At 60.2% G+C, this 27,852-nt stretch overlaps 2 protein-coding genes across 13 annotated transcripts in view; one reads left to right on the forward strand and one right to left on the reverse strand.

Annotated features, from left to right (window-relative positions):
• The window catches only part of UNK (unk zinc finger), a 33,732-nt gene extending 20,932 nt beyond the window's left edge, over nucleotides 1-12,800 (forward strand). For 5 of the 7 annotated variants that reach the window (XM_082440408.1, XM_082440404.1, XM_082440405.1 and 2 more), the window contains 13 exons: nucleotides 22-152; nucleotides 726-861; nucleotides 1,412-1,529; nucleotides 2,529-2,613; nucleotides 3,808-3,950; nucleotides 4,361-4,561; nucleotides 5,138-5,203; nucleotides 5,746-5,920; nucleotides 6,806-6,907; nucleotides 7,059-7,247; nucleotides 9,403-9,584; nucleotides 10,206-10,463; nucleotides 11,320-12,800. In XM_082440408.1, the coding sequence (XP_082296534.1) occupies nucleotides 22-152; nucleotides 726-861; nucleotides 1,412-1,529; nucleotides 2,529-2,613; nucleotides 3,808-3,950; nucleotides 4,361-4,561; nucleotides 5,138-5,203; nucleotides 5,746-5,920; nucleotides 6,806-6,907; nucleotides 7,059-7,247; nucleotides 9,403-9,584; nucleotides 10,206-10,463; nucleotides 11,320-11,475 (1,942 nt within the window). In that variant the 3' untranslated portion in view covers nucleotides 11,476-12,800. Of the gene's footprint in view, nucleotides 1-21; nucleotides 153-725; nucleotides 862-1,411; nucleotides 1,530-2,528; nucleotides 2,614-3,807; nucleotides 3,951-4,360; nucleotides 4,562-5,137; nucleotides 5,204-5,745; nucleotides 5,921-6,805; nucleotides 6,908-7,058; nucleotides 7,248-9,402; nucleotides 9,585-10,043; nucleotides 10,169-10,205; nucleotides 10,464-11,319 lie in introns of those variants that run through there. The other 2 variants (XM_082440403.1, XM_082440409.1) reach the window with 2 other exon arrangements.
• Nucleotides 12,801-13,843: 1,043 nt separating this feature from the next.
• On the reverse strand, nucleotides 13,844-27,852 carry UNC13D (unc-13 homolog D). Of its 6 annotated transcripts, none has more exons than XM_082440398.1 (32): nucleotides 27,607-27,846; nucleotides 26,822-26,857; nucleotides 26,478-26,585; nucleotides 26,325-26,384; nucleotides 26,167-26,233; nucleotides 25,759-25,939; nucleotides 25,296-25,340; nucleotides 25,091-25,159; nucleotides 24,838-24,907; nucleotides 24,545-24,649; nucleotides 24,361-24,453; nucleotides 24,183-24,286; nucleotides 22,844-22,961; nucleotides 22,613-22,737; nucleotides 22,383-22,473; nucleotides 22,253-22,309; nucleotides 22,069-22,166; nucleotides 21,912-21,963; nucleotides 21,674-21,804; nucleotides 21,466-21,586; nucleotides 20,962-21,105; nucleotides 20,698-20,796; nucleotides 20,383-20,589; nucleotides 20,134-20,202; nucleotides 19,019-19,161; nucleotides 17,268-17,373; nucleotides 17,119-17,190; nucleotides 16,485-16,568; nucleotides 16,265-16,385; nucleotides 15,928-16,051; nucleotides 15,264-15,460; nucleotides 13,844-14,560 (listed from the first exon to the last, which is right to left on the reverse strand). In XM_082440398.1, exons 1-32 carry the CDS (start codon nucleotides 27,721-27,723, stop codon nucleotides 14,451-14,453), a joined length of 3,324 nt encoding a protein of 1,107 aa, XP_082296524.1. In that variant the 5' UTR covers nucleotides 27,724-27,846; the 3' UTR covers nucleotides 13,844-14,450. The 6 variants fall into 6 exon arrangements, 5 of the variants coding, with proteins under 5 accessions (XP_082296524.1, XP_082296527.1, XP_082296525.1 ...); XM_082440401.1 differs by having other exon boundaries at nucleotides 19,019-19,098; nucleotides 27,607-27,845; XM_082440399.1 differs by lacking the exon at nucleotides 27,607-27,846 and adding an exon at nucleotides 27,001-27,570.

Consider the following 27,852-nt stretch of genomic DNA (forward strand, 5'->3'; position numbering starts at 1 on the left):
TGTCCTCTCCTCTCTTCCCAGGGAGCTCCAGGCAATGGAGGCCTTGCAGAACGGCCAGACCACAGTAGAGGGCAGCATAGAGGGCCAGTCGGCTGGGGCCGCAAGCCACGCCATGATAGAAAAAATCCTCAGTGAGGAGCCACGGTGGCAAGGTAAAGGTGGCCACGCAAATGGCCATGCCCCCTCCCACCAGCTGTCTGTCCTCCCCCCTCTCCTCCCCATGGCTGCTCTGAGGACATGGCTCACCACCACCTACTGCCTTCTCCAGTCCAAGCCACCACTTCTGCTGGGAGGCGCTTGCCCCCCCATCCCACCTCACATCCCACCAACTGCAGCCCCGGCATCCGGGGGCACTTCTGGGGGAGTCTCCCCAGACACACGTTGCCCTGCTCCCATCACCCCAGGTGCTCCCTAAATTCCGTCAGGGGGCTTTCACACATACACGGTCGTACACGTATATGAGTACACATAGGTGTATTCTTAACCCTCCTGCGGACGCCCTTTTAACTCTGTGAGCTGTGAGTATCTCCAGTGAGGGACGGCGGCATCCTCCTTACCTCTCTCCCGGGTCTCAGTCTTGGCATTGGCCCACAAGGAGGTGGCCCTGCTCATACCTCTCAAAAAAGCCTCGGCTCCTAGACTCCTTCCTAGTGGCTTCTCCTTCCCTTCCCCGTGCCCCGCCCCTGCCTCACCCACCTGACCCCTGCCTCTGGCCCCCTGTGCAGAGACCGCTTATGTGCTGGGGAACTATAAGACGGAGCCGTGCAAGAAGCCCCCACGGCTGTGCCGCCAGGGTTATGCCTGTCCCTACTACCACAACAGCAAGGACCGGCGGCGGAGTCCCCGGAAACACAAATACAGGTCCTTTGGCCCAAGCAGGCCAGACGTGGGAGGGAGGGTGGCAGGGAAGGGATCACGGCAGGGGCTGCTTGCACTGTGCTCTCAGGGAGGCCAGCCCTGGGGATCACAGAATCACAGGACCCAGGTATGAGGGGAGAGAATGGTCAAGATAGCTGAACGATAGGGGGCCTTCCTGGATCCTCCTTTGGCATGAAATGAGGATCTTGGGTTAGAAGCTCCTCTAGTTCTGATCCTGAGGGGCGTCTGCCAGGGCCCAGCTGCGGTGTGGTTGTAGCCTGGCTCTCCTTGGGCTGCACAGTGCTCGGGGGGAGGACTTGGCTGAAGGGAGCAAAACAGTGTCCTTCTTGGTGATGCAGCCAGGTTGGGCCAGAGAAGCAAAGCCTGGCTTCTGGCCCCAGTAGGGCCCTCACTCTGCAGCTGACGTTTCCTACTTCTGAGCCTGGCTTTGCAAAGCCGGGAGACCAGAGAGGGGCCCTGAACAGCAGCGATCTCATTGGCATCCCCCAGATCCTCTCTGCGTCCATCTGACCCCACCCTCTTACTTAACCAGGTCATCTCCATGTCCGAACGTAAAACACGGGGACGAATGGGGTGACCCTGGCAAGTGTGAGAACGGAGACTCCTGCCAATACTGCCACACCCGCACCGAGCAGCAGTTCCACCCGGAGGTGGGCCTTGGAGCTGGGGCCCGAGCTGCGGCCCTTCGAGGGTTGGGGGTGGCTTAACATATCCTCTTTGGAAAGCAAGGAGAAAGGAAAGGAGGGTCCGGGCCGATGCTGGCAGAGTCCATCCTGACACCATCCTGGGAGTGGGATTTGTAGCCACAGGCTCCCCCCGGGCAGTACCTAAAGGAGCCCCACACCCTAATTTGGCAGCTTTCCTTGTCTGAGCCCACACTCACCAAGCAGCCCTTGGCTCCCGGTTTTGTTTCCCCGAGCCCCCCTGATAGGGAGAGCACGCACTGGGCATGGTGACTTGGCCGTTCTGGGCTTTGCACCACTTGTGGTACTTAACGTGGCATCAGGATTTAAAAAATAAGAAATCCCCTTACCGTTGTCCTGTACCATATGAGGGCCTAGGGTACCAGCAACTTCCCTGATGCAGCCTCTGGCCCCACGGTGTGGCCTGGGCTCTGTCAGAGTGCCACGATCTCATGTATGGTATGTAGAGGCATGTGCTGTCGCTTCCCTTGGTTCCGTGGAGGTCAGGACACCCTGAGATGGGCACGTGGACAGAAACCGTGACATGGGCTACGGACCACAGGGTGGAAGGTTAGGCCCAGCGTAGATCCAACCCAGAGTGCTCCAGGGTGCGCGGGTGTTGCCTGTGAACTTGGCTCCCTTAATGACCAGAGGCACATTGGAAGGTCACAGCCCTGGCCAAGATCATGAGTGAGAGTAGCATGGAGAAGATCCCTTTGTGAGAGCTGGGTCAGGGCTGGTTGGGCCTGTGACCGCAGGAGGGGGTGGTCCCTGGCGTGTGGGTGGCAGTGTCTGCTCACTTTGGCTTGAGTAAGCAGTCGGCAGGGAGAGACTTGGGGAAGCGGCATCGGGTGGGGAGGAGAAAGGAGAGATTTCTAAGCTAACCCAGCCATGCTGAAGGCACCCCTGGCTGCCTTTCTCTCTCTGCCCAAGCCTGACCCGCCTCTGTTCTGCTCTGCCCTCCAGATCTATAAATCTACCAAGTGCAACGACATGCAGCAGTCGGGCAGCTGTCCCCGAGGACCCTTCTGCGCCTTCGCCCACGTAGACCGTATGCTGTTCCCATTGCCCTGAGGCAGTGCCCTCTTCCCCCTCCCCTCCCCTCCCGTCCCCCCTCCCCCTAAGTTCAGTGTCAGCCAGCAGTGGGCCCCTGTCCCCACTGGAAGTTCCATCCCCCTCTCTGGAACTGGTCTCAAAACCCTGGAGCTTCCAAGGTCGTGAGACCGCAGGGACTGTGCCCCTGGTTGCACACTCACAGCCCCAGGCAGGGTAAGGCACCCTCCCCGAGCCAACTAGGCAGACCCCAGCAGCCACCCCGTGCCACAGCCATGGCAGACATCGTTAGCTGAACACGGCACTCTGCCCTGCTGAGAGCAGGGCTGTCCAATCAAAATTTAATGCACCCCCCCTTAGGTCATTTTAGACTTTTTAGTAACCACATCTAAAAAGAAGAAAAAGAAATAGGTCAATTTTTAATAATATATTTTTATTTAACCCAACATAAAATAATATCATTTAAAATACAATCAGTATAAAATCAGGATATTTTCCCTTTTTTTTTCAAACCAAGTCTTTGAAAGCTGGGGTGTACTTGAATAGCTGCAGCACATTCCAACCCAGACCAGCCACGTTCCAGGTGCTCAGCAGCTGCACGTGGTCCTGGGCTGCGGTACCGCTCGGTGCAGGTCCAGACCACCAGCGCCAGTCTCAGAGACAGGCTTGAGTTACAACCTGTGTCTACCCCAGGCCACTGCTCTGTTTGTCCTTAACCTCCTTCTAGCCTTAGGCCTTATCTCTGGGATTAGAGTGAAAAATAAACTGAGGGCCCAGGGAGGGGGAAGCACACCCGTGGCTCAGAGGTGGGCCCAGCCGAGGCAGCACAGAGAAGCAGTGAATGGCCCAAGCTTTGGAGTCGTGTGGATTGGGGTTCAAATCCCAGCTCTTCAGAAGTTTCCTAGCTCAGCCCCCTTGGGAGATATACCTTACCTCTCTGAGCCTCAGTTTCCTTATCTGTAAAATGGAGACCATGGTATTACTTCTATCTTCCAGTCATTGTGAAGATTTACGATTAATACAAATTGCCTGGCACATAGTAAGTGCACAGCACGTGATATTAATAGAAACAGAAGCCTTCCCTTTATACACAGGGGGATGCATGCTCTCCTTTAAGAGAGACCCAGATGCATTTTTGGAGGGACAGAGCTGGCTCAGGAGCCTGCTGACACCCTGCCCCTGTCTCTTGCAGAGCCACCCCTCAGTGACGACCTGCAACCTTCCTCAGCTGTGTCCAGCCCCACCCAGCCAGGTCCCGTCTTGTACATGCCATCTGCTGCCGGAGACTCGGTGCCCGTGAGCCCTTCCAGCCCGCATGCCCCTGACCTCAGTGCAGTACGTGCCTGTCCAGGGGATGGGGTGGGCACCTTGCCTGCCCAGAGCCAACACCTGCCTCTCGTGCCCTCTGCTTGGGGAGGAGGCCTCCGCCCAAGGGTTCTGCCCTTTCTGCCCCAGGGTTCTTCTCTCTGTCAAAAGCTGATAGTGGCTGGAGTGGTGTCCCCAGAGCCCTGCGATCAGCCTGGGTAGAGCTGATCACAGGTAGTACAAGGGACAAAGCCTGTCCGCCCCCCAACACACAGCTTCCGCATGAGGTTCTGGGTCCTGGGTGGTGGTTGCTGCCCCCTGGACAATTAAAAAGGAACTGAGCCTCTTGATGAAGGATCTCCCTCCCACGCGGGGACGGAGAATGGGCCATGCCCCAGCCTGCATTTTGCCCACCAGCCTCCTCTCTTCCTTCTCTGCAGCTCCTCTGTAGAAACAGCAGCCTCGGCAGCCCATCTAACCTCTGCGGCTCCCCACCGGGCTCCATCAGGAAGCCCCCGAGTCTGGAAGGCATTGTCTTTCCTGGGGAGTCTGGCCTCGCCCCTGGCAGTTATAAGAAGGCTCCTGGCTTCGAGAGGGAAGACCAGGTGGGAGCTGAGTACCTGAAAACTTTGAAGTGCCAGGTAAGGGATGAGGGGGCAGCCCAGTGAGGTTAGCATGGGCTAGCCTTCTGCATGCGGCAGGAGAAGCCCTGGAGGGTTGTCCTGGCCCAGCTATGGGGAACGCGACTGGGAGCTAGGAAGCCCCTGTTCCCAGCCTCTTCGAGACTGAGCAGAGTGGGTGAGGCCGTCCCATTTTACAGATGAAGACAGGCAGGTTAGAGGCTGCGCACCTCACCCAGTGTCAGAGCCAGTTAATAGAGGGGAAGGGGTTACTACCTCAGTCTTCTGACCCCACGTCTGGTCTTTTCCCTGCCCTGTGCTGCCTTGATGGGACAGCAGGGCCTTGGGGAGCAGGACAAGAGGGGTCTGGAGCTGGCTTATCTGTGACTTGGAGTCACAGGGAGGAGAGGAGCAGCTCCCCGGGTTCCCAGGCTAGGGAGGGAGGGTGCACGTGTGTGGAGGGGGACTGTACAACAGGTGTCTGACGCCTCCTTGCCCCCTCAGTGAGCCAGGGCAAGTTGCTGCTTAGGAGGGCTCATGGCTCAGGGTCCCTCCCGAGCACCGCACTCATCTCCTGCTCCCTGATTTTTCTCTCAGGCCAAGTTAAAACCCCACTCACTAGAGCCCAGGAGTCAAGAGCAGCCTCTGCTTCAACCCAAACAGGTATAGAGCCCTCAGCCCCCTTTCTCCCCTTCGGGCACCTGCTGTGGACAGGACAGGCCCAGAACCCCAGGAGGCTTCTTCGGGGAGCACGGGGCACCGCTTTCTCTACAAACTGAGGGCAGGATTAAGGTGGGGCCTCAGCCCCAAATTCAGAGAGGGTGGGAGTCAGGCCCTTGAGCCCCTCACCTCCAGACTCACTCATTAGCCAGTCAAAAAAAAATATTTATTAAACATCTGTCCTTGCACTGAACTTGCTTCTCTGTTCCCCTACTGCAGAACTTTAGGGGTGAGTAGGCCCTGCAGCCTCCAAGCCACCCCTGTCCAACTCCAGCCTCCCAACAAGGTGTTGAGGGCAACCAGGCGAGAGCTGGGATGCACCCTTCCCTCCTGCCCCAGCCAGCCCCCGCCTCCAGCCCCCACGCGTGGGCAGCCGTCCCACTATGGGGATGCACCCTTCCCTCCTGCCCCAGCCAGCCCCCGCCTCCAGCCCCCGCCCGTGGGCAGCCCTCCCACTGTGTCTCTCCTTCACTCTCTCGTTGCAGGACGTGCTGGGCATCCTCCCTGTGGGCAGCCCTCTGACCTCAAGCATCTCTTCTAGTATCACCTCCAGCCTAGCAGCTACTCCCCCTAGCCCCGCCGGCACCAGCAGTGTTCCTGGCATGAATGCAAATGCTCTACCCTTCTACCCCACCAGCGACACGGTAGAGTCGGTCATAGGTAATTGGGCCATTTCTGTTGCTAAGTCTATCATTTAAAATAGGAGCAGGTCTGGAGTCAGAGATACTAGGTCTCTGGAGTGAGACTCAAACCAGCATACTGGTCACTTTAGACATCTGTCTTGGGAGAGTCAGAGGGTGGGCATTCTGAGCCCTTTGACCTAAATGGAACATGAGCCCAAGGCGTAGGGCCAAGACGAGCCTTCATAGCAAATTAGCCCTCCAATTTGCTCTTTTGTGCAGATTACAAAGAGGTGCCTCTTCCCATGGGCACGTGCGGTCTCATTCCACGACGTATGTCACGCCACCCCGACTAGGTATCCTTGTGAGCAACCTGCACAGCTGGTCATGAGAAGCCACTGCCCTTCTCTTTCAGCAGTCATTTATGGGTGCCACTTTGTGCTAGGTCCTATTGCAGGCACTGGGGTGACAGAGGTGAAGACATGCTGTTCTGCCCTCCCGGTCCAGTTCCTCAGAGCGCAGTGGACATTTGTTGGGCAACTACTGTGCACTAGCCACTGAGGGTCCAGAGACCTGCCTGCCCTCAGTGAGCTCAGGGGTGAGACATACAAGCTGCAACATCAGGGGACAAGACCTCTGTCAGCTGGATTAGAACTCATTTCCCCCGGGGGTATCGAAGAAGGCTTCCGAAAGGAGAGCCATTTGAGCGGGACTTGGCCAGGGGATCGGTGTTGGCAGAGGGGCAGCCCAGGCACAAGCAGAGGCTTGAGCGAGCACGGCTCCAGTGGGACTGAGCTCGAAGATGAGGCAGGGGCAGGAGTAGAGGCAGTAAAGGGCAGGTGGTCCGGGAGGTGAGGCCTGGAACCTCGGGACTGTGGCCCCTCGGGAGGCTGGGAGGCTCATACTCCGATCACTGCGTCTCTAGAGTCTGCCCTGGATGACCTGGACCTGAACGAGTTTGGGGTAGCTGCCCTGGAGAAGACTTTCGACACCAGCACGGTGCCCCACCCCGGCAGCATCACAATCGGTACTGGGCATGGGTGGGCAGGATGGCTTGGGAGGGCCCCTGGGGTCCAGCCTGGCCCAGGGGGTGGGCAGACGAGCCATGCCCTGCTCCGTGTGGCCCCGCATGGCTTGCCCAGCCCTCACTCGGCCACGCTCCTGGGCCTCTCTCGCAGGCGGCAGCTTGCTGCAGAGCTCCGCACCCGTGAACATCCCAGGCTCCTTGAGCAGCTCTGCTTCCTTCCACTCGGCGTCCCCCTCCCCTCCTGTCAGCCTCTCCTCGCATTTCCTGCAGCAGCCCCAGGGCCACCTGAGCCAGTCAGAAAACACGTTTTTGGGGACCTCAGCATCACATGGATCTTTGGGTAAGAGCGGGTATGGCTCTCTAAGGCCTGGGGCAGGAATCTGGGCTTTTGGAAAGTGCCTTTGGCCGTTTTGTCCATGGCTAGAGGTAGTGCAGAGTGGAGGTTAGAGTAGGGGCTCTGGGCACGGAGGCGAGTCAGGCCCCAGTTCCACGATTCTCTGAGCTGTGTGAACCTGGACAAGTGACTTAGCCTCTCTGCCTTAGTTTCCTCTGTGAAATGGGTATAATATAACGGCAGCACGCACCTCGTGTGGTGGTTGTGAGGCTTAAATGAAATAACATGAGTGAAGCGCTAGGCCCCGGGCCAGTGCACAGTGAGAAGCGTGGCCTCAGAGTTGCCAGGGCCTAGGTCTGCTCTCCGTGCCAGTGTGGCGGCTCTGCCTAGTCGCCCAGAGCTCCTGGGGGCCAAGGGAGAGGTCCTAACAGGCTCAGCCCTGGCGCAGGGCGGCCTCCCTGTCCAGCAGAAGCACCACGCGGACCCAGCTGTAGCCCCAAAGGCTGTTTGCTGAACCCAGCGTTAGAACTGTGTGGACCAGGGGCTCTGGAGGGCATGTCAGCGCAGAGGGTCTAGAAGCGCAGGTGGAGACCTGCGTGTGTGCGCGGGGCCGGTGCGAACGTCTGCTGAGGTAACAGACGTAAAGCAGCAGACGCCCAACCTGCTGCCTCTCATTCAGCAGCAGCTGCTACTCTTACTTCCCCCTCCCCCAGCAGCTGTTCAAGGAGATCAGAAACACCCTCCCTGAGGGTGCTGGGCATCCTGGTCACACCGAGCCTGAGCCTCTGAGCTGCCCTTTGACATTCTGACTAGGTTTGGGTCCTTCCCTAATCTCTCTGAAGATCAGGGCAGCTCACAGTTGATGTTGATGCTGCAGCTTCAGATGCTTAGTGTTACGTTTGTCTGGCTTGCCCATATTCTGGAGGCATCTTGACTGCAGCCCTACTTACTGGCCACGCATTCCTTCCTTCCGCACATAGTTACGGATACAAGGTGAGCTCAGCAGTCCCTGCTGGCATGGAGCCATGGTCTCTTGGGAGAGGCAGAGGCGCCCGGGCATTACATCACACTTAGAGACCATCACTGTCGTGTGGAGGCAACAGGCTGGGCGCCGCGATTCAGAATCATAGAGGGACCTAACCTGGGTGGGGCTCCCCGAGGAAGTGGCTCCTCTCCACGAGAGGAAATGCCGCCCAAGTGGGAGGAGAAGCACAGGTGGAGCTTGCTGCTGGCCAGGGTTGCCTCAGCAGGGATCCCAAGTCCTCGCCTCCAGGACAGGGCAGAGAGCCTCGTATCTCCGCACAGGACGACGTTGGTCACGTAGGTGCACTTGTGTTGCTTGGAGGATAGACTCTCTTAAATCCGTTTGGTTCTAGAACATCCTGGCTGGATTAGTGGGAAAGGGAACAAGAAAGAAGTCATTAGAATGATGTGTGTGGGCAGAACGAGGCCAGAAGTGGATGTGGGTCTCCCTCAGAAGACAGGGGCCGTCCTGGGGGCCACAGAGCAGGGGCACGTGGTGTTGGTTAAACATCTGCTGAATGAGTGGGTGAGGGGGGTGGGGGACGAGCACACGGCTTAGCTGTTTGCAGAGAGTAGGCCTTTGGAGCCAGATGCCCTGGCTGCGTCCTGGCTCTACCACCTAACTGGTTTTGTGATTCCTGGCAACATGTTTTATCTCAATTTCCTCATTGTAAAACAAGGGGGATGGACCAAGGGCTCCCTGTGCTCTTCCCGCTCCAGCTCTGCCATCATCTGAGGCTCTTGACCCGTGTCTTTTTTCCTGAGTCTCCTCCTGGGTCTCACATCAGGGTGCAAGAAGGCTCCCCTTTCTCTAGCCTGAAAGTGAAGTTGGGCTCACAAATTGCCACGTTCACAGACTGCTCTCCCTACAGCACTTCCCAAGTCCCCTGAATCACCTCGTGAGGAAAGTGATGGGAACCCCACTTTACAGATGGGGATGCTGAGACTCGGAAGTTAAATAGCAGCCGATGAGTAACAGGTGGCGCCTACACTTCCCTGTGAAATTTCCCAACCTAACATTGCTGGAGCCTTGCACAGCCAGCCCCTGGAGGCCCCCAGGCAGGGCTGGACAGGGCCGGGCCCAGGCCCAAGCCCAAAGCTCTTCAGAGCTCTGATGTTCCTCCCCTTCCTGGGGCAGGTCTGAATGGGATGAATAGCAGCATCTGGGAGCATTTTGCCTCTGGAAGCTTCTCCCCGGGCACTTCCCCTGCCTTCCTGTCAGGGCCCGGGGCTGCCGAGCTGGCCCGGCTGCGGCAAGAGCTAGATGACGCCAACGGCACCATCAAGCAGTGGGAGGAGTCCTGGAAGCAGGCAAGACAGGTACTGGGCCCCCACGCCCACCTGCCTTTCCCAGGGCCTGGTGGCATCTAGCCCAAGCCCATCTTACACAGTGGGTACAGGGGCGGGGGGAGGTCAGGGGTCCTGGGGAACAGAGCAGAAGCTCCGTTTGGCTTATTCTCTCCCGCTGTGGAAAAACTTGCCTTGCCGGTCAGGACCCTGGGGTGGCTGGTATCCCAGGCCTGGAATCCCCTCTGTGAGCTGCTTATTTGGTCTGGGCCCACAGCACTGCTTGCTTCTACCCAGAAGCCCTGACCCTCCAGGGCTCTAGGTCCAGGGCTCTAGGTTCTGAGATGGGCCTTACGTCCAGCCACAGCACGGCTGCCCCTGGAGGTGCTGGCCAGCTCTGCCTGGTGCTCCCCTGCTGTGCTGGGCTCGGCCCCTTTCCCTGCCCACAGAGGGTCTCCTGCAGGCCCTGAAACCTCTCCTCTCTGCCGGCAGCATCAGGCCTCCTCCCTGCCCCGCTTCCCAGACACCTGACCCAGCTCCCCAGCAGGCCCCGCAGCCACAGTGGCCCACACGGGCTCCCAGAGATGCACTCTCGGGGTGGGGGGCAAGGGCAGGGGGCCCGTCATGACAAGGTGCTGCGTGTTGGGCCCATAGGCTTGTGATGCCTGGAAGAAGGAGGCAGAGGAGGCCGGGGAGCGGGCCAGCGCGGCAGGCGCTGAGTGCGAGCTGGCCCGGGAGCAGCGCGATGCACTGGAGGTGCAGGTGAAGAAACTACAGGAGGAGCTGGAGCGGCTGCACTCGGGCCCCGACCCGCAGGCCCTGCCCACCTTCCCCGACCTGGAAGCCCTCTCACTCTCCACCCTCTACTCTCTCCAGAAGCAGCTGCGGGCTCACTTGGAGCAAGTGGACAAGGTCAGCTTAGGAGGTTGGGGAGCACAGGGTGGGGAGGTAAGTGGGCTCAGCCAGCGCTTGGACTTGGATGGGTCCTTGCTGCTCCAGGGATGGCCACCCTCCTAAGAGCCTCTGTCCCCGCTGAGCTCACACAAAATGCCAGCCCGCTGGAGAGGAGCTCGGAATAGAACGTCACTCACTGGGGAGGTGGGAAACCTGGAGGTAGACGGGCACCAGGGCCCACCCCTGGCACTTTCGAGGGCAGGCGGTGAGCTGAGCTGCATTAGTACGCCTGGGCCCTAAGTTTCCTCCTGACCACTTCTCTTCCCGTGAGCTCTGCACACGCCAGCAGACATTCCAGAATGGTTAGGTCCCCAGGGCTACTGTCTGCATTCCTCGGTGCCCTTCTGGGTCCCCAGGGGAGTGCGGCACAGTGGGAAGAGCATTCGTCCCTTCGTTGGGCATTTGGCAGCCAGGCCCCACGTGCAGCCGTGTCACCTCGGGCCCGTCACTACCCTCTCCAGACCCCACAGTTCTCATTGGGGACCTAGGGTCATTATAAGATCAAACGAGACAAGAGGCAGAAGCCTTTGTGCGAGGGCAAGCCCGTCCGGCTGGGCGCTGCAGAGCAGCCCTGGCCCTCCCCGCTCCCCCCGCACAGCTCCGACTCAGCCCCACTCGGCCTTGCAGCTGAAAGCAGAAAGGAGGCGCCGTGAGGTGATCAGCCTGCCCCCTGCCCCTGCCCTCTCCCTCATCAGCTGGGGCCTGTAAGCACACTGTCGAGTTTCCTCAGCCCAAGGGGCTGCAGTGAGAGTTGGGGGAGCTCTTTGTCCGACATGGGGCTGCGGCAGTGACCGTGATGTCCCTTTCCCCGCAGGCCGTGTTCCACATGCAGTCGGTGAAATGCCTTAAGTGTCAGGAGCAGAACCGAGCGGTGCTGCCGTGCCAACACGCCGTGCTGTGTGAGCTCTGTGCCGAGGGCAGTGAGTGCCCCGTCTGCCAGCCGGGCCGGGCCCATGCCCTCCAGTCGTGACCCTGCAGGCCTGGCCCCGGCCTGGCTCAGATCTCCTCCCCTAGGACTTTTTAAAGTATATATATATGTATGTATGTATGTATGTATGTATGTATGTATGTATATGTATATGATTATGTATATGTATACATTTCTGTATGTGTGTAGGTGTGCGTGGGCGGCCAGTGTGTGAACAGTGTCTGTGTGTATATCTATACATAGATATAGACACACACTTTAAAACAGACTTACCAAGCACTTTTTAAAAGAAAAAACTATTTTGCAGTCCTCCCCCTGCCCGCTCCCTACCTTTCCCACTGCAGAGACAAAGTCCCCTCTTCTCCCACCAGCCTTTTGGCAGGGAATCTGTTTCAGCCTCTTTTTTATGTAGGAACTGTTTTTAACTTCTTCCTGGGGCCTGAGCAGGGAAGGGTGGAAAGCTAGAAGGGGCCGAGGGGAGGGGACAAGCCTTCAGGGCAGGCCCTGTTCACCCCACTTCCCCAGGCCAGGGCGAGAGCCAGGGGTGTGGAGGACCTGGGCCCAGACCTGGTTCCCAGCTGTGAGGCTTGAGAGCGGGGCATCCAAGCCCGCCTAGCTCTAGGGTTACCCAGCGTGTGTTTAGTCCAGGCTGGCGGGCCAAAGCCGTGGGGCCAGCCCCACTCCCAACCCTGGGCCCTTGCAGCTCCTCGAGGGGCAAAGCCCAGGCCTTTTACCCCTCAGGTACCTGAGGCCGGGGGTCTACCCCAGTCCTCCCCCCACCCCCGGGCTCCTAGAGCAGCCTCCCTGGCCCCAGGGCGACCTACCAGGCTGGCACTGCCCTCTCCATCACCCCCCAGCTGCCCTCAGCCGTCTCCCCTCGTGCACAGCCCTCCGTGCTGTCCACCCCTCCCTCTGGCAGCTAGCAGGGCAACAGGTGGGGAGGAGCTGCGGACTGTGAGGACCAAGGTGGGGCCCAGACCCCGCCCTCCTCCCCAGGAGGGGCTCCGTATGCATTCCTTGGTGCTCTCTGAGTGCAGCTGACGTCCTGCCCGTTTGGAGCAGACGCCTGTGTGCATGTGTGTGCGTGCCTGTCCAATGTATATTGTGTCTTAGCTTCCATTTTTAAAATTGTCCTGTACAGAGAGATGCAGCAGGGGGTGGGAGGGCAGAGTGGACAGAGGGAAGCCACCCCACTCCCAGCACTGGGGGTCTGGGGTGGGAGCAAGAGGGCTGCAAAGGGTCTGGCCCGGCCCAGGCGCCCCCTTGGGCTCAGCACGAAAGGGCTTTCAACGAATTAAGTGAAAACTTTTTTACAAAAACGCAAAAATCAAAGCTCCAAACGTATTGGAAATAAAATATGAACTTGCGGTGGTAGCTTGTTTATGTCGGGGTGAGGGAGGGTTGGGCCCCAAATGAGGGCATCTGGCCCAGCTCAGCCAGCCCAGCCCAGGTTTCAGCCATGGAAAAGGCTCGAGCCTGACCCCTGAGGTGTGGCTAGGTAGCTGAAGAGGCCTTGAGGCACCCTGGGCCCATCCAGGCCCAAAGGCTGCTCCAGGCTCCTAGACAGAGCTTGAGTGTTCTGACGCAGGCCTGCTGGGGTTGATGGGATGGGGACCTTTAGCCCTGGACCCAGAGACCTCCCAGGCCCTAGGGCTCTTCAGAGCTCTATCTATCATCAGATGCAACTGGTATACTTACTGTTTTCCAAAAGACAACAAGGCCCCTAGTAGCTTCTCAGAGGAACAGACAGTGCCTGCTCATAACAGCATCGAAAAAAAGGTGGGCCTGCCCCCTGAGGGAGCCTTTGAGCCACCTCCCTCCCCCTGCTCTTAGCTGGCCTGTTAGGTGGGTGGGAAAACACATACCTTGTGGGCTGTCTGTGTGGGTCTCAGAGGAGCAGAGCTGAAAGAAGCCTTGGATGTGGTCTTATCTGACCTCCCCCCATCCATCATACCTGTGCAGACTCAGAGAGGTTAGGTGACTCAACCACGGTCACACTAGAATGAGAAGTGAGCCTCAGGCTCTGACTCCCAGCACATGGGCCACTCCCCCAGGCAGGTCTGGGGCCCCATTCCTCTAAGCCCTCTGTTCAGAGCAGCCCCTCGGCCTCAACCTGCACCCCTGGGAGGCCCCCCACTCATGGTGCCCCCATGAGTGCCAGGCTCCTGTGTTAGGCAGTGGCGACAGAACCCGATACGTCTGGTGGTGTTTTGTTCGAAGCCTTTGCTGCTGCGTCAGTTACCTCCACACCTACCCCGCTGCTCTGTAACATGGGGGAGTGAGTGGTGGGCCGGGGCCCGGGGTCGGGGGCAGCCCAGGCTCTCCTGAGGGCTGAGAAGGGGTTTGCAATGGCTTGGCTGTAACCTAGGCCCCGCTGCAGGCCAACAGTATGTTTATTAAGAGGACGATGTACTGTTAATTTTTTTATTTTTGCTAAGAAAATTTCTAGGTACTGTCCCAAGGAGGAGCGGTCCTCAGCAGACACAGCTAGCCAAACTGTGCCAGCCCCACTGCCCACCAGTTCTCACCCCTTCAGAGCCAGAAGGTCCCTGGCTCTAGGCTCCTTAGCCTGGGTGCTGGCAGCTCCCTCAGGAGAGGACCCAGGCTCCCTTCATTATGGCTGCTGAAGAATAGGCCCAAGGCACCTGGCCCCCCACCTCAGTGGCTGGAACAGGCCTGCCAGGAGAGGAAGGGCTGAGCCCCTCCTCTGCCAGAGCAGCTTTGCCCGAAGAGGGGAGCAGGGGTAAGGGGTGCAGACAGCTGTCTCCGCTCCCCCAGGGGCTGGATTTGGCAGAGAATGCTGAGGCCGGGGCTGAGGGGAGGAAGGAGGGGGTATAAATACTGCGAATGGGGCCCCCATCACTGTGGGCCCCGGCTCTGGCAGCGGGAACCCCGCACACTGGGGCTCCCCTGACCTGCAGGGCCCTCCTGGAGTGTTAGGCCAGGCGGGAGGGCTGCGCTGTGGTGGGGAGAACCCAGGCCTCCCAGGGACCCAAGCCCCGCTGCTGCTGCCCTGGTCACGGGGCGTGCTGGGAGGCCTGCTTGGCTCGCTGCCGCCGCAGCCGCACAAACACCTGGGCCTCGCGGTCACCCTTCCGGCTCTCTAACAGCTGCAGGATTGGATCCCCTGCAAAGAGAGGCATTTGGGGGTCAGACTCGGGGAGTGGCAGGGCCTGCAGCACTGCCCCATTCTCCAGAAACTAGCGCTGGGCCCACACCAGCCAAGCTCGCGAGACGGCCTGACAGGTGGGGCAGGAGACGCGTTTGCCACCCCTGGGCAGCGGGGTGCACCTGCGGTGCGAGAGGCTGACGTGTGCCTCAGGTGGCGACTATTACCTTTTCAGACAAGAACCTAGGGCCAGTCCACCAATTCGTGCCTCAGTTTACTCATTCGGAGAGTAGCGATAACACCTGCCTCACTGAGTGGTTGTAAGGACTGAGGGTTAACATATGTCCAGTGCTTGACAACTGACCCCTCGTGAGTGCTCAAACACAAGACCTACTCCTCTTACCAAGCTTGGGGGCTGCTCTGCAAGAACGTGCCCCCTGGGCACAGAAATGGCCCTTCTCCCCAGGCAAACTTGTCGATGACCTTACCCCACCACAGAGAGTCGCACACACTTGGCCTAACTTAACCTTCACTGGTCCTTGATCAGGCGCGAGATCTCAGCAACACAAGCCACCACGCTGGTTCCACAGGCTTCCGCCTCCAAGGAGGCTTTCCTCTGACCCCAACTCGGCCTCTGGGGGCCCCTGAGCCTTTCATGGCTGCCCCTCCCCTGTATCCCCAGTGCTGGGCCAGGGCCCACACTCACAGGGCTCAGGCCTACCGTTGGGTGCAGGGTAGGTGAGGGGCAGGCGGGTCTGAGGCACGTCGCTGGGCTCCTCAGTCCCCGTCAGGCCCGGCACCGCGCGCAGCGGCAGGAAGGCCTCCCCTTCAAGGTCGTCAGCCCCCAGCGTGTCGTGGTCCAGCACGGTGAGGAGAAGGCACGCCCCATCCTTCTGGCACGGCTCAGCAGGCACCAGGCTGAGCGGGGGACAGAGCCGGGCTCAGCTGCCTGCACCACGTGCTGCCGCTGCCCCCCCCCCACCCCGCCTTCAAAGCGGGCTCGCCCAGACGGGTGGGATTAGGGTTGAAAGCGCTCAGGCTGGTGTACCTTGGGCCACACGCCATGATGCCTGCTCTGGCTGTGGGCCGATGCTTTAAAGCAGGGGCCCCTGTGTACCCAGGCCCGCCTGACTTGGGGAACAGAGGACCTCAGGGGCAGCACCCTTCCCTGAAAGCAAGCCTCTGAGTCCAACACGTGGGAGGAGTCTCCCCAACAGCCCCACTCCACCTGCAGGGGAGCAGGTTTGAGGCCTGTGCCGGCAAACACTTGTCCCAAGCGCTCCCTCCCTGGGACTCAGACCCAGTCCTCTGAGGGGAGCCCCTCGGCCCGCCTCGGCTGGGAGGAGCAGGCCTGAGGCGGGTCCAGGGCTAGTGGGACCACTCACAATTCAAAGGTCTCATCGAACAGTGGATGAAGGTCCTTCTTGTGCTTTTGGGTCTCTCGGGGGGCCAGCTCAGGGAACTCGTGCCTGGGCTCCAAGGTCAGCTGGACAAAGGGGTCGCTGGAGCCTGGCAAGTGGCCGGGGAGGGGACGTTGGCCGAGGATATCCCAGCCCCGCTTCCGGTGCCCACGCCAGCAGCTGTGCCCCGCTCGGCAGCACTGCCCCCTCCTGGTAATCCGGCAGAAATGCACCCAGTGCCCCGGCTGGACGAGCAGAGCCCCCGGAGACTCGGGGGACCAGAGTGGGGCCACGGAGAGTGGCTGGGGCAGCCTCCACTCACCATTGGAGTCCAGGGGCAGCAGGCTGGAGGCGCTGAGCAGCTCCACGTGCAGCTTCTGCTCGGAGGCGCGGTAGGAGGCCTTGACCGTGACGGCCCCGAGCTCCTCGGAGGTGGTCTCTGCCTGGGGGCGGGGCGCAGAGGCAGCGTCAGCGGGGGCTGAGCGGGCGAGGCGGGGCTCCAGGTGCGCAGCGAGCGAGCGCGGCGGAGGAGGGAGACTCACCTGCTGCTGGATGCGGCTGCAAAAGTACTTCTGGATGAGCTCCCGGCTGGAGGCCGCCTGCAGCTCCAGGCCCCTCTGCAGAGCCTGGGGAGGGGGCACAGCTGAGGAGTCACTAACTGTCACACTCAGTCGCAGCCCAGTGCTGCCCTTCAGAAGCTTGCAGCCAACGGGGAGACGACAACGTGACGTGGAAAGCACTGGGCGCTGGGGGACCACAGGCAGGGTTGCCCTGGCGACAGCCAGAGGCACCCGACAAGGTGGGCTCCACAGGTGTGTCTCACAGCCGCCCCCGCCCCAACCGTGTTTAGAAGAACTTCACACGTGGAGGGGTTTTTTTGTTGGTTTTTGGGGGGTGGGGGCGTTTGTTTGTTTGGTTTTGGTTTTGGTTTTTGCTGTGCCACGAAGCATGCAGGATCTTAGTTCCCGGACCAGGGATGGAACCTGCTCCCCCTGCATTGGAAGCGCCGAGTCTTAACCACTGGACTGTCAGGGAAGTCGCCTCAATTATTTTTTTTTAAAGGGGCCCACATTTTCATTTTGTGCTGGGCCCTGTAAATCACATAGCTGGTCCCGGACACAGGTGAGCACAGGAAGGCAGGCTCCCCACGCCACCAGCTAACCAAAAGGCCCCTACCTGGAAGGTGGCCGTGTGCAGGGCCTCGGGCGGCAGGCCACAGCCCTCTGCGTAGAAGCAGATCTCCAGGTTCTAGGGGGCGAGACATCAGAGGTGACCCCCAGGCACTCTCCCACCAGGGTTTTTATTGTTGTCACTGGTATTATTACCTGTAGTGCGATCTTCAGCCTGCTAGAAGCCAGAGGGCAGCTCCGCTGGGAAGCTGCCACCTCCGCCAGCACCGTGAGCGTGTGGGTCCAGAGCAGGGTCAGAAGGCTGGGGTGACGTGCAGAGGGATGCCGGACACAGGACAGGAGGACAGAGGAGGAGGAAGCGGAGATGCTCTTGAGAAAGAAGAGGCCTCGTGGGACCCAGGCCCACCCCCGTTCCCCAGTGCCTCCCCACCCCCACCCTCCACCTGCCTCCACTGGTGGGACTGGGGCCCAGGCTGCAGGCAGGGGAGGGGGAGGGCTGGTCTGCTGAGGGAAGGAGGGCAGGGGGCGGGGCAGACAGGCCCAGTCCTATCCAGCATGTCTTGGAAGCTAGTGAAGGATCCTTCTCACTAGGATTAGCAAACCCCAACAAAAAAGGGAGCAGGAGGGCGGCCCCCCAATGACAGAATCATGAGTCAAGATGGGAGTGACCAAGATGAATAGGATCTCAGCACACAGCATGGATAAGCATGTACTACCTGTGGCGAGAAAAAAATAGCAACCAAGCCACAGTCCCTCCTAATAACAACCTGAAATAACTGAAATTTCACTTGTCAAAGCAGAGTCAGGCAGATAAGCACAAAAATGTGTAATTAAGAATGGGGGGGGGCTTCCACGGTGGCGCAGTGCTTAAGAATCCGCCTGCCAATGCAGGGGACATGGGTTCGAGCCCTGGTCCGGGAAGATCCCACATGCCACGGAGCAACTAAGCCCTTGTGCCACAACTACTGAGCTCTCATGCCACAACTACTGAAGCCCGGCACCTAGAGCCCGTGTTCTGCAACAAGAGAAGCCACCGCAATGAGACGCACGTGCACCGCAATGAAGAGCAGCCTCCTGCTCGCCTCAACTAGAGAAAGCCTCCGCGCAGCAACGAAGATCCAACGCAGCCAGAAATAAATAAAATAAATTTAAAAAAATTAAAATAAAATAAAAGTAGTTAATTTAGTCCCCATACTTAAGTGCTCATTATGCACAGACACTGTTCTAAATGTTCTGAGGCAGTGAGTGGTAAGTCAAGCTCCTGTCTTAGTAGAGATTAAACTCTATTTTGTGTGAAGATCAGAGCTGAACAAATGGCATTCTCTGGCCTAGGAAATAAAGAAGGTGGGCTCCCGAGGCCCCGCTGCCCCACTGGGAGCAGAACTCTGGAGGGTTCTGTCGCCATCACCGTCACCGTCGTCACAGCAGCTCAGTCATCAACCACTTCCTTTGCTGCAGGCACTGCTCTCAGCGCTTCACATGACTCATTTAGTCCTCAGTAGAGGCCAGAACTATGATCATCTGCACAGAAAACTTGAGTAATCTGCTCAAGGCCACCCACCAAGCAGCAGTGAAGCTGGAGTATGAATGCAGGTCATCCAGAGACCATGCCCTTGACCTCTACCCACTGCTGCCCAGTGTGCTGGGCCCTGTTTTGAGAGAGACCCTAACGAGAAGTTCCCCTGGAACACCAGCTGCCTGTAATGTTAGGGAGGGCAGAGCTGCAGCCTCCTGAAGACGCAGCCCAGGGCTAAGGGAGAAAGGACAGGCAGGTTTCAGCTCAGCCTGAGGTGAAATGGACAGCATTGTGTGGCCATGAGCGCCCTGACCCTTGGAGCAAGCATTTAAGAGAGGCTGGTTGCATCCTCCCCTGAGGATGGATGCTGAGGCCGGGAAGGAGGGGCGGGTGGGAGGAGAGGTGGAGGTGATGGGGCGCTGCTGCAGACCTGCTGAAGTTCTCCTGCACCAAGTTGGTGTTCATGTAGCAGAGCTTCACCTCCAGGAACTTCATCAGGGGCAGAATGGCCTGGGGAGGGGCAGCAGCACGTCTGGTTCTGGCCCATTCTGGTCCCACCCCCATTCCTTTGCCCTGACCCGGAGAGGAAACAGGGCTAGGAGCTTTCCTGCGCATCTGTGGAATGTGTGCAGAGCCAGCCCCTGACCACAGTCGGCTCCAGCCACACTGGAGACAGTATAGCCTTTGCTATAGCCCTGAACCTGCCAGACCTGGTCCTGCCTCAGGGCCTTTGCCCATGCTGTTCTCTCCCGTAGAAATCTTCGTGGCTCCTTCTCTTCCTTCCTTTAGGTCTTGACTCAGCTGTCACCCTCCAAGTAAGGCCTTCTCTGGCCACTATCTAAAAATACAGTCCTCTGACCCTTCCCATTCCCTTGTGTGCTTTATTTTTCTCTTGAGTGGTTATCATTAACTAACATATGATATGTGTGTGTATACATATATATATATGTTTACACACACACACACATATGTATAGTTCTAATAATAGCTATAGTTATAGTTATATACTTAGCTCTTTTTTCACCTCCTCTACTAGAATGAAAACTCTAGGAAGGCAGGGATTTTTGTCACACTGTTCATTGATATATATCCCCAGTGCCTAAATCAATACCTGGGACAAAGTGGGTGCTTAAATAGTTGATGAATTAATGAGTAGCCCTCTCCCTAGCAATCACAGGTGTAATTATTATCCCTGCTGACAGATGAGGAGCCTGAGGTCAGCTGACCTATATAAATAGGACAGCTACGCTAGTAGGCAGCTAAGAAGGAGGCATGCCCAGGGCTGTTTGGCTGCAAAGTCTAAAGCCTCCCCCACTGCAGCTCCCACATTGACTGTCAGTGCTGGGAGAGCCCACGGAATGACCCAACCCCACCCTCTTAGCATCTAAGGGGGAAACCGAGGCCAGGAGGGAACATTCCTTGCCCAAGTCTGGGGGACTTACCTCTGACACCCCATGGCCTTCAGCCCCCTGCCCACCCTAAGCCCCTTTGCAATCCCTGACCCACATTGCTGGCAAAGGTCAGCAAGCAGGGAGGGCCACTCACATCCTCAGGCGGGACGGATTCCTTGATGCCCACGAGTTTCTGGATGTGCTTGGCAATGCCCACCTCCAGCTGGAGACACAAAACGGTAGGAGGGAGGCCAGGGTGTGAGTCGGGGGTCAGGAGAGGTTGCTTGGGGCCTGAGTTTAGGTTCAGGAAGGGAAGGGGGCTGGACATTGGCCCAAGTCCTGCTGGAGGGTACTTCAGGCTGAGGATGGGTGGGGTGGGGTCACTGTGGGTCAAACAAATTACCTGCTCGGCCAAGGTGCGGACGCCAGTGCGGATCTCATGGCCCAGCCCAGCCAGGGCGCCCTGCAGCTGGGCATGCAGCGTGTTCTGCAGCTGCCCCTGCTCCAGCACAGCCCCTACCCGCTGCTCCAGCGCCTCCCATGCCAGCTGGGTGGGCAGCTTGCCGATCACCAGCCGCAGCTGCTCCATGTCATTCACCACCACACATAGCTGCAGGCAGGCATGGGCACAGGGATGCCGAGCTTCCTGAATAGTGCCAGGACCAGCAGCCTCCACCCCTACCCCGTCCCAGCCTCAGCTGCCAGCTCTGGCCCTTACCCTGTTGGCTGCCTGGCCTTGGTCCTTCTGGCCGGCAGAGAGCTCACGGGCCCGGGCCTTTATAAGGCTGCAGTACACCAGGGCCAGCCGACAGGTGTCCTGGGGTGAGGAGGGGATGATCAACGGGGGTGGGGAGTGCCGAGGAGAGGCGGATGAGGGGGAGGCACAGGAATTTCAGTGACTTGGGGGATTTAGGACATAGGCTTTTGGAGGCTGCTAGGATGAGAACTTGGGAGAAATCGTGGGGTGGGAAGGAGGCTGCACCTCCACAAACTTGACGGTGATCATGAAGGCCTCCTCTGGGTCAGGCCAGTCCAGCTGCTGGGCAGTGTGGCTGATCTGGGCAAAGCAGGTGGACAGGTCCACAGCCGACGTGCTGTGCTTGGTCAGTTCACCCAGGGGCACCAGCTAGGAGATGGGGGAGTGTGTAGAAAGGAGGGCTCAAGGCTTGCCAAATCCATGCTCTCCCTCCCCACTTCCATTTGCAAGCATCCAGAGCTCATACAGCCAGCAAGCACAGAGCTGGGCAGGGGGCGGCAAGGTGAACAAGCAGGGCTCTGCCCAGCGCCCCCAGGCTGCAGGGATCAGCATGTAAACGAAGCCCACCCCGCCCCCAGTATAACAGGAGGCAGCATTTTGCACTCAGCTGGCCTCGAGAGCACCGCTCAAAGCTGGTTAACCACTTCTGCACGTGCCACACGGTTGGCGGAGCTGCGAGCCACACCCTGAAATGTGGGACTCTGCCCCTAGCCCAGGCCCCAACCCCACCTCGTCCATCTGCACGGCGCGCTGCACCCGCGCCAGGGCCACGCTGTACGTCTTCTGCAGCCAGGAGGGGATGGCCGGCTGGAACCACTGGTGGAAGCCTTCCAGGGCCAGGACGCCATCCCTGGGGAGAGCCAGGGTCAGCCTGGGGAAAGCCGGGGCCATTGTGGGCTTCGGGCCCTCCTCTCCCTGCAGCCAGCCTGCTGCCCACCTCTCCGAGGGGACCGGGGCCAGCTGGTAGAGCTCCTTGAGGCTGATGTAGAGCTGGAACAGACTTTCGCCCATCTCCGGGGTCACGGCACCGCTCACCACCGCAATGTGGTCCTGCACCCTCTTGGCCACCTGCGAAGGGAAGGCGTGGTGGGCGGAGCTCCAGAGCCAGGGCAGAGGGTGTGGCCTTGGGACGCGGCGGAGGGGTGGGGGTGGGGGGTTGCAGGGCGGGGGCTCACCAGCCATTGCAGCTCCAGGAAAGCCATGGAGAAGAGGTCGATCTTGAGGACACTGGAGGAAAGGCAGCAGGTGTGACCTGGTGGCACACAGCAGGGTCCCTCTGGTCCCCATTCTGAACCCCTGCTGCACTGCCTCCCGACCCGGCCGCCTGCTCACTTATGGAAGATCTTGTTCCACGTGCGCTGGCACTGGTGCAGGTCGCCAATGATGTCTTGTACCAGGCTCAGTAAGGCCTTGCCCGCCTCCAGCATGCCCTGGCAGGGACAGAGGTGAGCCAGGCAGGGCTCTGAGGGGCAAGCATCCCGTCCCACCACCCACCGCCTCACCCGAGCCCCCTCACCTGCACCATGGGCTGATGGTGCTGCTGCTTCAGGTGGAACCATTCAGTGGTGCCGGTCTGTGGGCAGAGAGACAGTGAGCAGGGAGGGCTGCTGGGCCCAGGCACCACACCTACAGGGTGGGCACCATACCCGCAGTGCCTCGGTCACCAGGCGGGGCAGGGGGCCGCTTTCGGGGCACACTTCTCCAAAGGCCTTCATCTTGCACATCTGTACCAGGACCCTGTGGGGAGAGAGAGCCGTGTGCGAGATGCCTGTTGCCCCGTAGCCCCCACGCATTCCTCAGGCAGGCTTCCCCACCCCAGAGGTGCCCCAGCTGTTTCCCGTCCCCAACTCCACTGAAGCAGGGGGTAACCACTGACCTGAGGAGAGACTGCAGCCGGGCTGGGGAGTCGGGGACGGAGAGGGGGAAGACAGACCGGAACCTCCGGATGAGGGAGAGGCCATAGGCCAGGAGGGAGCTGAATGAGGCGGCCAACTCCTCCAGCTGCAGGGCCAGGAAGGTGCTGTGAGGCGGGGGCTGCCTTATGGGGCCCGGGGAGCCGCTCCCTGAGCCCTGCCTGCCCAACACCCCTCGCCCCGCCCCAGCCCACCTGCTCTGCCTTGAGCCGGCCCTGGATCCACTGGTACTCGATGCTGGTGATGGGGTACAGGAGGCAGCTGCTGGGGAACTCCAGGCTCTGGTAGAGACGGCTGTAGGCCAGCCACTGCCTGCGGCAGACAGGAAGCCCTCAGCCTGGCCAAGTGGGGCACCTTCCTTCCCACAGCTCACCTGGCCTGGCCTGGCGGGGGGTGGGGGGGAGGGGCGTTATCCCCACCCCAAAGCCTCCTGGGGATCCCCATCGACCCGCAGAGGCTGAAAACCAGTGGCTGAAGGTAACCCACAGGATTGTTTTTGTTCCCAGAAGTGCTTTTCAAACATGTAAATGAATTGTCCATCTCTTAAATTAGAATATTTGTGATTTTAAAATTCAGGACTTCTTGCTTCTTTTGAGAAATCAGATTTGGAGACTCGAGCCTTCAAGTACATGTAAAACATCAGCTAGAGCATCCCTTTAGAGAGTCGAGGGGAGACTTCACAGAGGTGACCGAACTGAGACAAGAAGGAGGGCGAAGGAGGCTGGGGGAGAAGAGCAGCCCAGGGACAGGCCTCCGCCACACGGAGGACACAGCGGCCAACCGCACTCCCTGCTGAGGCCCTGCAGGCAAATGAGCCCCTCACCCTCCCTCGGTGCCTGCTCCAGTCTCCAGCCTCACCTGCATTCCCCACAGCCATCCAGGAATACCCACCTGCCCATGGTCCTAGAAGCTGCCCTTCTCCGCCAGCCTCCTTCTGACCCCCTACTGAATGCCAAGTGTCAGCTCCCACTCTCACTCCTCCTCCTGGCAGCACCCGGGCTGTGCCCCTACTCCTCTCGTGCATGGAAAGATCTACAAACTCCTGTGTGCCCTTCCTGGCATTCCCGTAATCTAACAAGGCTCAGGGGAGGTGACGGGCCCTCAACACGGATTCAGGAGCATCAGCGCACAGATTTGTTCAATGGCCCTGGCGTCTGGGCCCGGGGTGGCAAACTCAACCGCCCAGAAGGACTCAGGTGATGTCAGGGGACGAAGCGGCCAGATGGCAACTGTGATGGATGGGGGAGGGCACGCTACTCTGCCCTGACCACCTGCAGCCCAGCAAAGCGACAGCCCTGCAATTCCAGCACGAAGCTTTCAAGGGAAACTGGTGATGTGAATCTGCACAGCAAATCTCCAGAGTTTTAAAAGTTGGCAACTGACTCAAAACTTAAAATACACAGTTTGGGCCCCAAACAGAAATCTCCTGAGTGTTAGACTTCAGGCTGTCAGCCTGTAGGAGGGCAGGCAGGGAGGGAGAGGGTGGTGCGGCGCAGACGGCCCTCGGGCACTCGGGCTTGGCTGGGCACTCACGCCATGGACCGGTGGAAGTCGGACAGGTCCTTCTGCGTGGAGTGGAGGAAGAGGACGGTGGCGGCCTGGGGGCTCAGCAACCCATCCCAGGAGGTGCTGCCCGCCTGAGGGGACAGGTTGAGGGTGTCAGCACCTGACAGGCAGACCCTGGCCCTGCCCAGCCCCAGGAGGGCAGTACCTGGTGCTGGGTGACCTCGTGGGACACGAGCTGCTGCAGCAGGTGGAGGTGCACCGTGTAGCAGGGCTGCGAGCGGCTGGCCGCGGTGGCTCTCTGCGGGGGTGGGGGGGGGGCCGGCGCGGCCGTGAGCAGAGGACCCCATGCCCGGTGCAGCCCCTCTTCCCCACCCAGCCGGGCCACCTACCCGCTTGTGAATGAACTGGAACTGGAGGTGACACTGACCACGGTCTGGGTAGGTCTCCGTGCAAGGCTCCAGCGGGTACCACTGATCCTCCCGGCAGCGCAGGTCCTGGCAGGCCGGGCAGGCAGGGCATGCCCACACCTGTGAGCCGCAGGCGCCTCACCCGGTCGGGGGCGGGGGCGGCGATGGGAGGCAGACCCCACGCTCCGCTTGGTGCAGACCTGGAACCCCTCCCTTGATCCCCTCGTCACCCCCTCTCTGCCTCTCTCCCGGGAACCTTTCCCCATTCCACTCACCTGTAGTCTCAGAACCACGTTCCCCAGAAAGTCATCCTGGCCTTTGTCCTTCCGGACCTCCTTAAAGATCCTGTTGCAGGCAGGGTCCCGTGAGGGAGAGGGGCCAGGAGCCTGACCGGGTCAGGCTGGAATCTGCTCCCTACCTGCAGCCACCTGGGCCCAGGTGAGAGCCTGCAGCCCAACAACCAGTGTGCATGTGGAGGCAGGGCAGAAGGAGCCCTGACTCCTTCCCCGGGAAACCCATGGCCCTCACCTTCGCAGACCGTGCAGATCTGTGAGCTCCCCGAGCTTCTGTCTGACGGACTCCACGGTGTCCATGTCCCTGGTGGGGCAGACGTTTGAGCAGGAGGCAGAGAGGGTGTCCTGGGAGCCCCCAACCCCTTTCTGCCACCCTCACCCCCAGGCCCCCTTCTTTTCCCAACCCCTATGGGTTGGGGGGGGGGTGACATGCCCCTCACCACATGTCCAGATGAAAGCTGGCATTGCTTATGTCCTCAAACTCCCTGTAGTGAGAAAAGAGCATGGCTGAGGGTCTTGGAGGGATAGACCCCTGACCAGGCCACAGGCTACCTCTGCTCCGAGCCTGCTCCCCAAAACTGCCATCCCAGTATCACCCACTGTCAAGTCTTAGTCCCTCCCTGCAAATTCTCCTCCCCTCCCAACTGCATCTCTCTCTCCTTTAAAGTAAGGCTTCAGGCTACCCCCCAGACCAACCCAGATGTGCCTGACCCTCTGCCCGCCACCAGCACGTGGCATTTATGCCATTGCTGTGTCCTGTTTGGCCTCCTGTCAGTCTCCCCTGCCTCGGGATCAGGCTCCTCCCCAAGTCAAACCAAGCTCCCTTCCCCGAGCCAGGAAGTGCTGCTGATCTCATCAACGAGTAGGCCCAGAGCGGGTAGGAGCTGGGGCCAGGCCACGTACAGGATGAAGGTCTCGTCCCAGACGGGGTTGAGTGTCTGGGTGATGACCTGGGTGCGGTGGATCTGCTCCTCTGGGATGGTGTGCCTCACCACGGCCTTCTGCCGTCGCTGGAGCCCAGGGCTGCCCCCCGGCACACCCACCCCCTGCTCGATGCCCAGCAGGCAGTAGGGGTCACTGAACCCTGGGGGGGAAGGGGAGGGGTGTTGGCTAGGCTCCCAGGGAGAGAGCCCTTATCACCCCCTACCCCTCTCCATCCCAGGCTCCAAGGACAAGGGGCCAGCAGCACCAAAGTGAGCCCCAGGGGATGTCTGGGAGATGGGAACCCCCGTCACAAGCTCTGGGACAGGCTGTGATGGGGAGAGGAAGGAGCCAGGAAGAAGGCCCTCCGGGCCCCCATCGCCTACTCACCACTGACATCCTTGCCCAGAATGCCCTTGGCTTGTTTCACCGTGGCCTTCAGACAGAATATTGGTTTCTGGAGCGACAGGAGGAGGTGGGGCCTGAGTCCCAGAGGGAGCTGGGCTTCGCAGCCCCCGTGCTCGCTCAGGACAGCCCGGCGGGCTTACCTCGAGCTCCTGGACCTGCCGCAGCAGCCGCTGGTGCTCCTCGGGCTCCATGCGGAAGGCCTGGCGGGGTAGGAGTGCGGGAAGCTTGGGGCACGGGGGCGGGGGGACACGGCCAGGCTGCGGGGAGGCAGGTGGAGTGGGGGCTGGCCTTACCTCCTGCAGGTATCGAAGCAGCTCAGAGGACTCCCCCACATGGGCGGGCTCAGGCTGACCCAGGCGGTACAGGACCGTGTAGAGAGCTTCCTCGTAGAGCAGGGCCCGCTGAGACACGGCAGGGTCACCTTGGGAACCTCCGTCCACCCACCACAAGGTCTGAGCCCCACCAGCCACCCCTGGCACTCACGGCACGCGCCCAAGGCGGGGACCAGGTGTCCACACGCGCAGGGGAGGGGAGGGGGTGAGACCCAGCCTTGGCCAGCAGCCCAGGGGGGTGTTTGGGAGGAGGCAGGGCTGCTTCCCAGCACCCCTCTGCGCCCCGGAAACACTCCAATTCTTACCTCCTCAGGGGACAAGTGGTGGGATGGAGGCTCGATCTGGGGAGCGAGGTGGAAAGACAAGGTGTCCCCGAGGCCTGGACCAGGGCTCGGATGTGGGAGCGGCTCCTCACAGAGCAGGCCCAGCCCGAGGGCTGAGGGGGCCCCAGCACCTGGCCTCCAGCCCCACCAGTGCCGCACACCTGTTCCCCCAGCAGGGCTCCCGGGGCTCCGTCACCCGGGCCACCTCCCTCATCCCCTGGCCCGCCGTGGCTCGGGTCCATTGGCGCTCAGCTGCGCCTGCTCAGCTGCACCAGCAGGCGCCCGTGGCCTCAACCTCCCCCAACCTCCCTTCCTTCCCCAGAGGAAACAGCGCTGCTTATCGGGGGCGGCTCCGCTTCGCACCCCGGCGGCGGAAGTGAGGCCCAGCAGCAGAGGTGGGAGACCGGGGGGTCACGCCAAGCAGGTCTGGGGGCTGCTCAGCTGGCCCCCGAAGGCCCCCAGCAGGGACACTCCCTGCCTAGTGGAGCTGGTGTCTTTGGGACTGGAGGAGAAGAGGATGGCTGGGGACGGGGCGCGAGAGGGAGGGGGCTCCGAAAGGCTCAGACCCCAGACCTGAGCCCCAGGGTGGCCCAGAGAACACATGGCAGACCCTCTTCTGCAGACCCCGAAGGCTCTGCCGGGGGCTAGGGTGGGCAGGGGAGGGGCACACATCCTCAGCCGCAGCCCACAAGAGTGGGGCACCGCGCACGCAGAGAGGGCAGAGCCCCACCCAGGCCTGTTCTTCTCCCCACTGAGGTCCCTCCTACCTCCTGAGCCCTGTGGGGCAGGGGATCCTTCAGATCTCTGACCCTGCGGCGCCTTATCTTGATGGCCTGGCGCGAAAGGGGAGGGCGCCGCCGGGGCTGGGAGGAGAGCGTCGCCATGGTGGCCAGCCCTGCCCTTCCCCTCCGCCACTGCCTTGGGTGAAGATAGGGAAGCCACAGGCTTATGCAAAGAGCCCAGGGCTGCCACCCGGTGCCAGGGGAAGGGGAAGGAAGGGCGGGTCAGGGGAC

Source organism: Balaenoptera physalus, assembly GCF_965194825.1.
Source record: "Balaenoptera physalus genome assembly, chromosome: 20".
NCBI classification, from domain to species: Eukaryota; Metazoa; Chordata; class Mammalia; order Artiodactyla; family Balaenopteridae; genus Balaenoptera; species Balaenoptera physalus.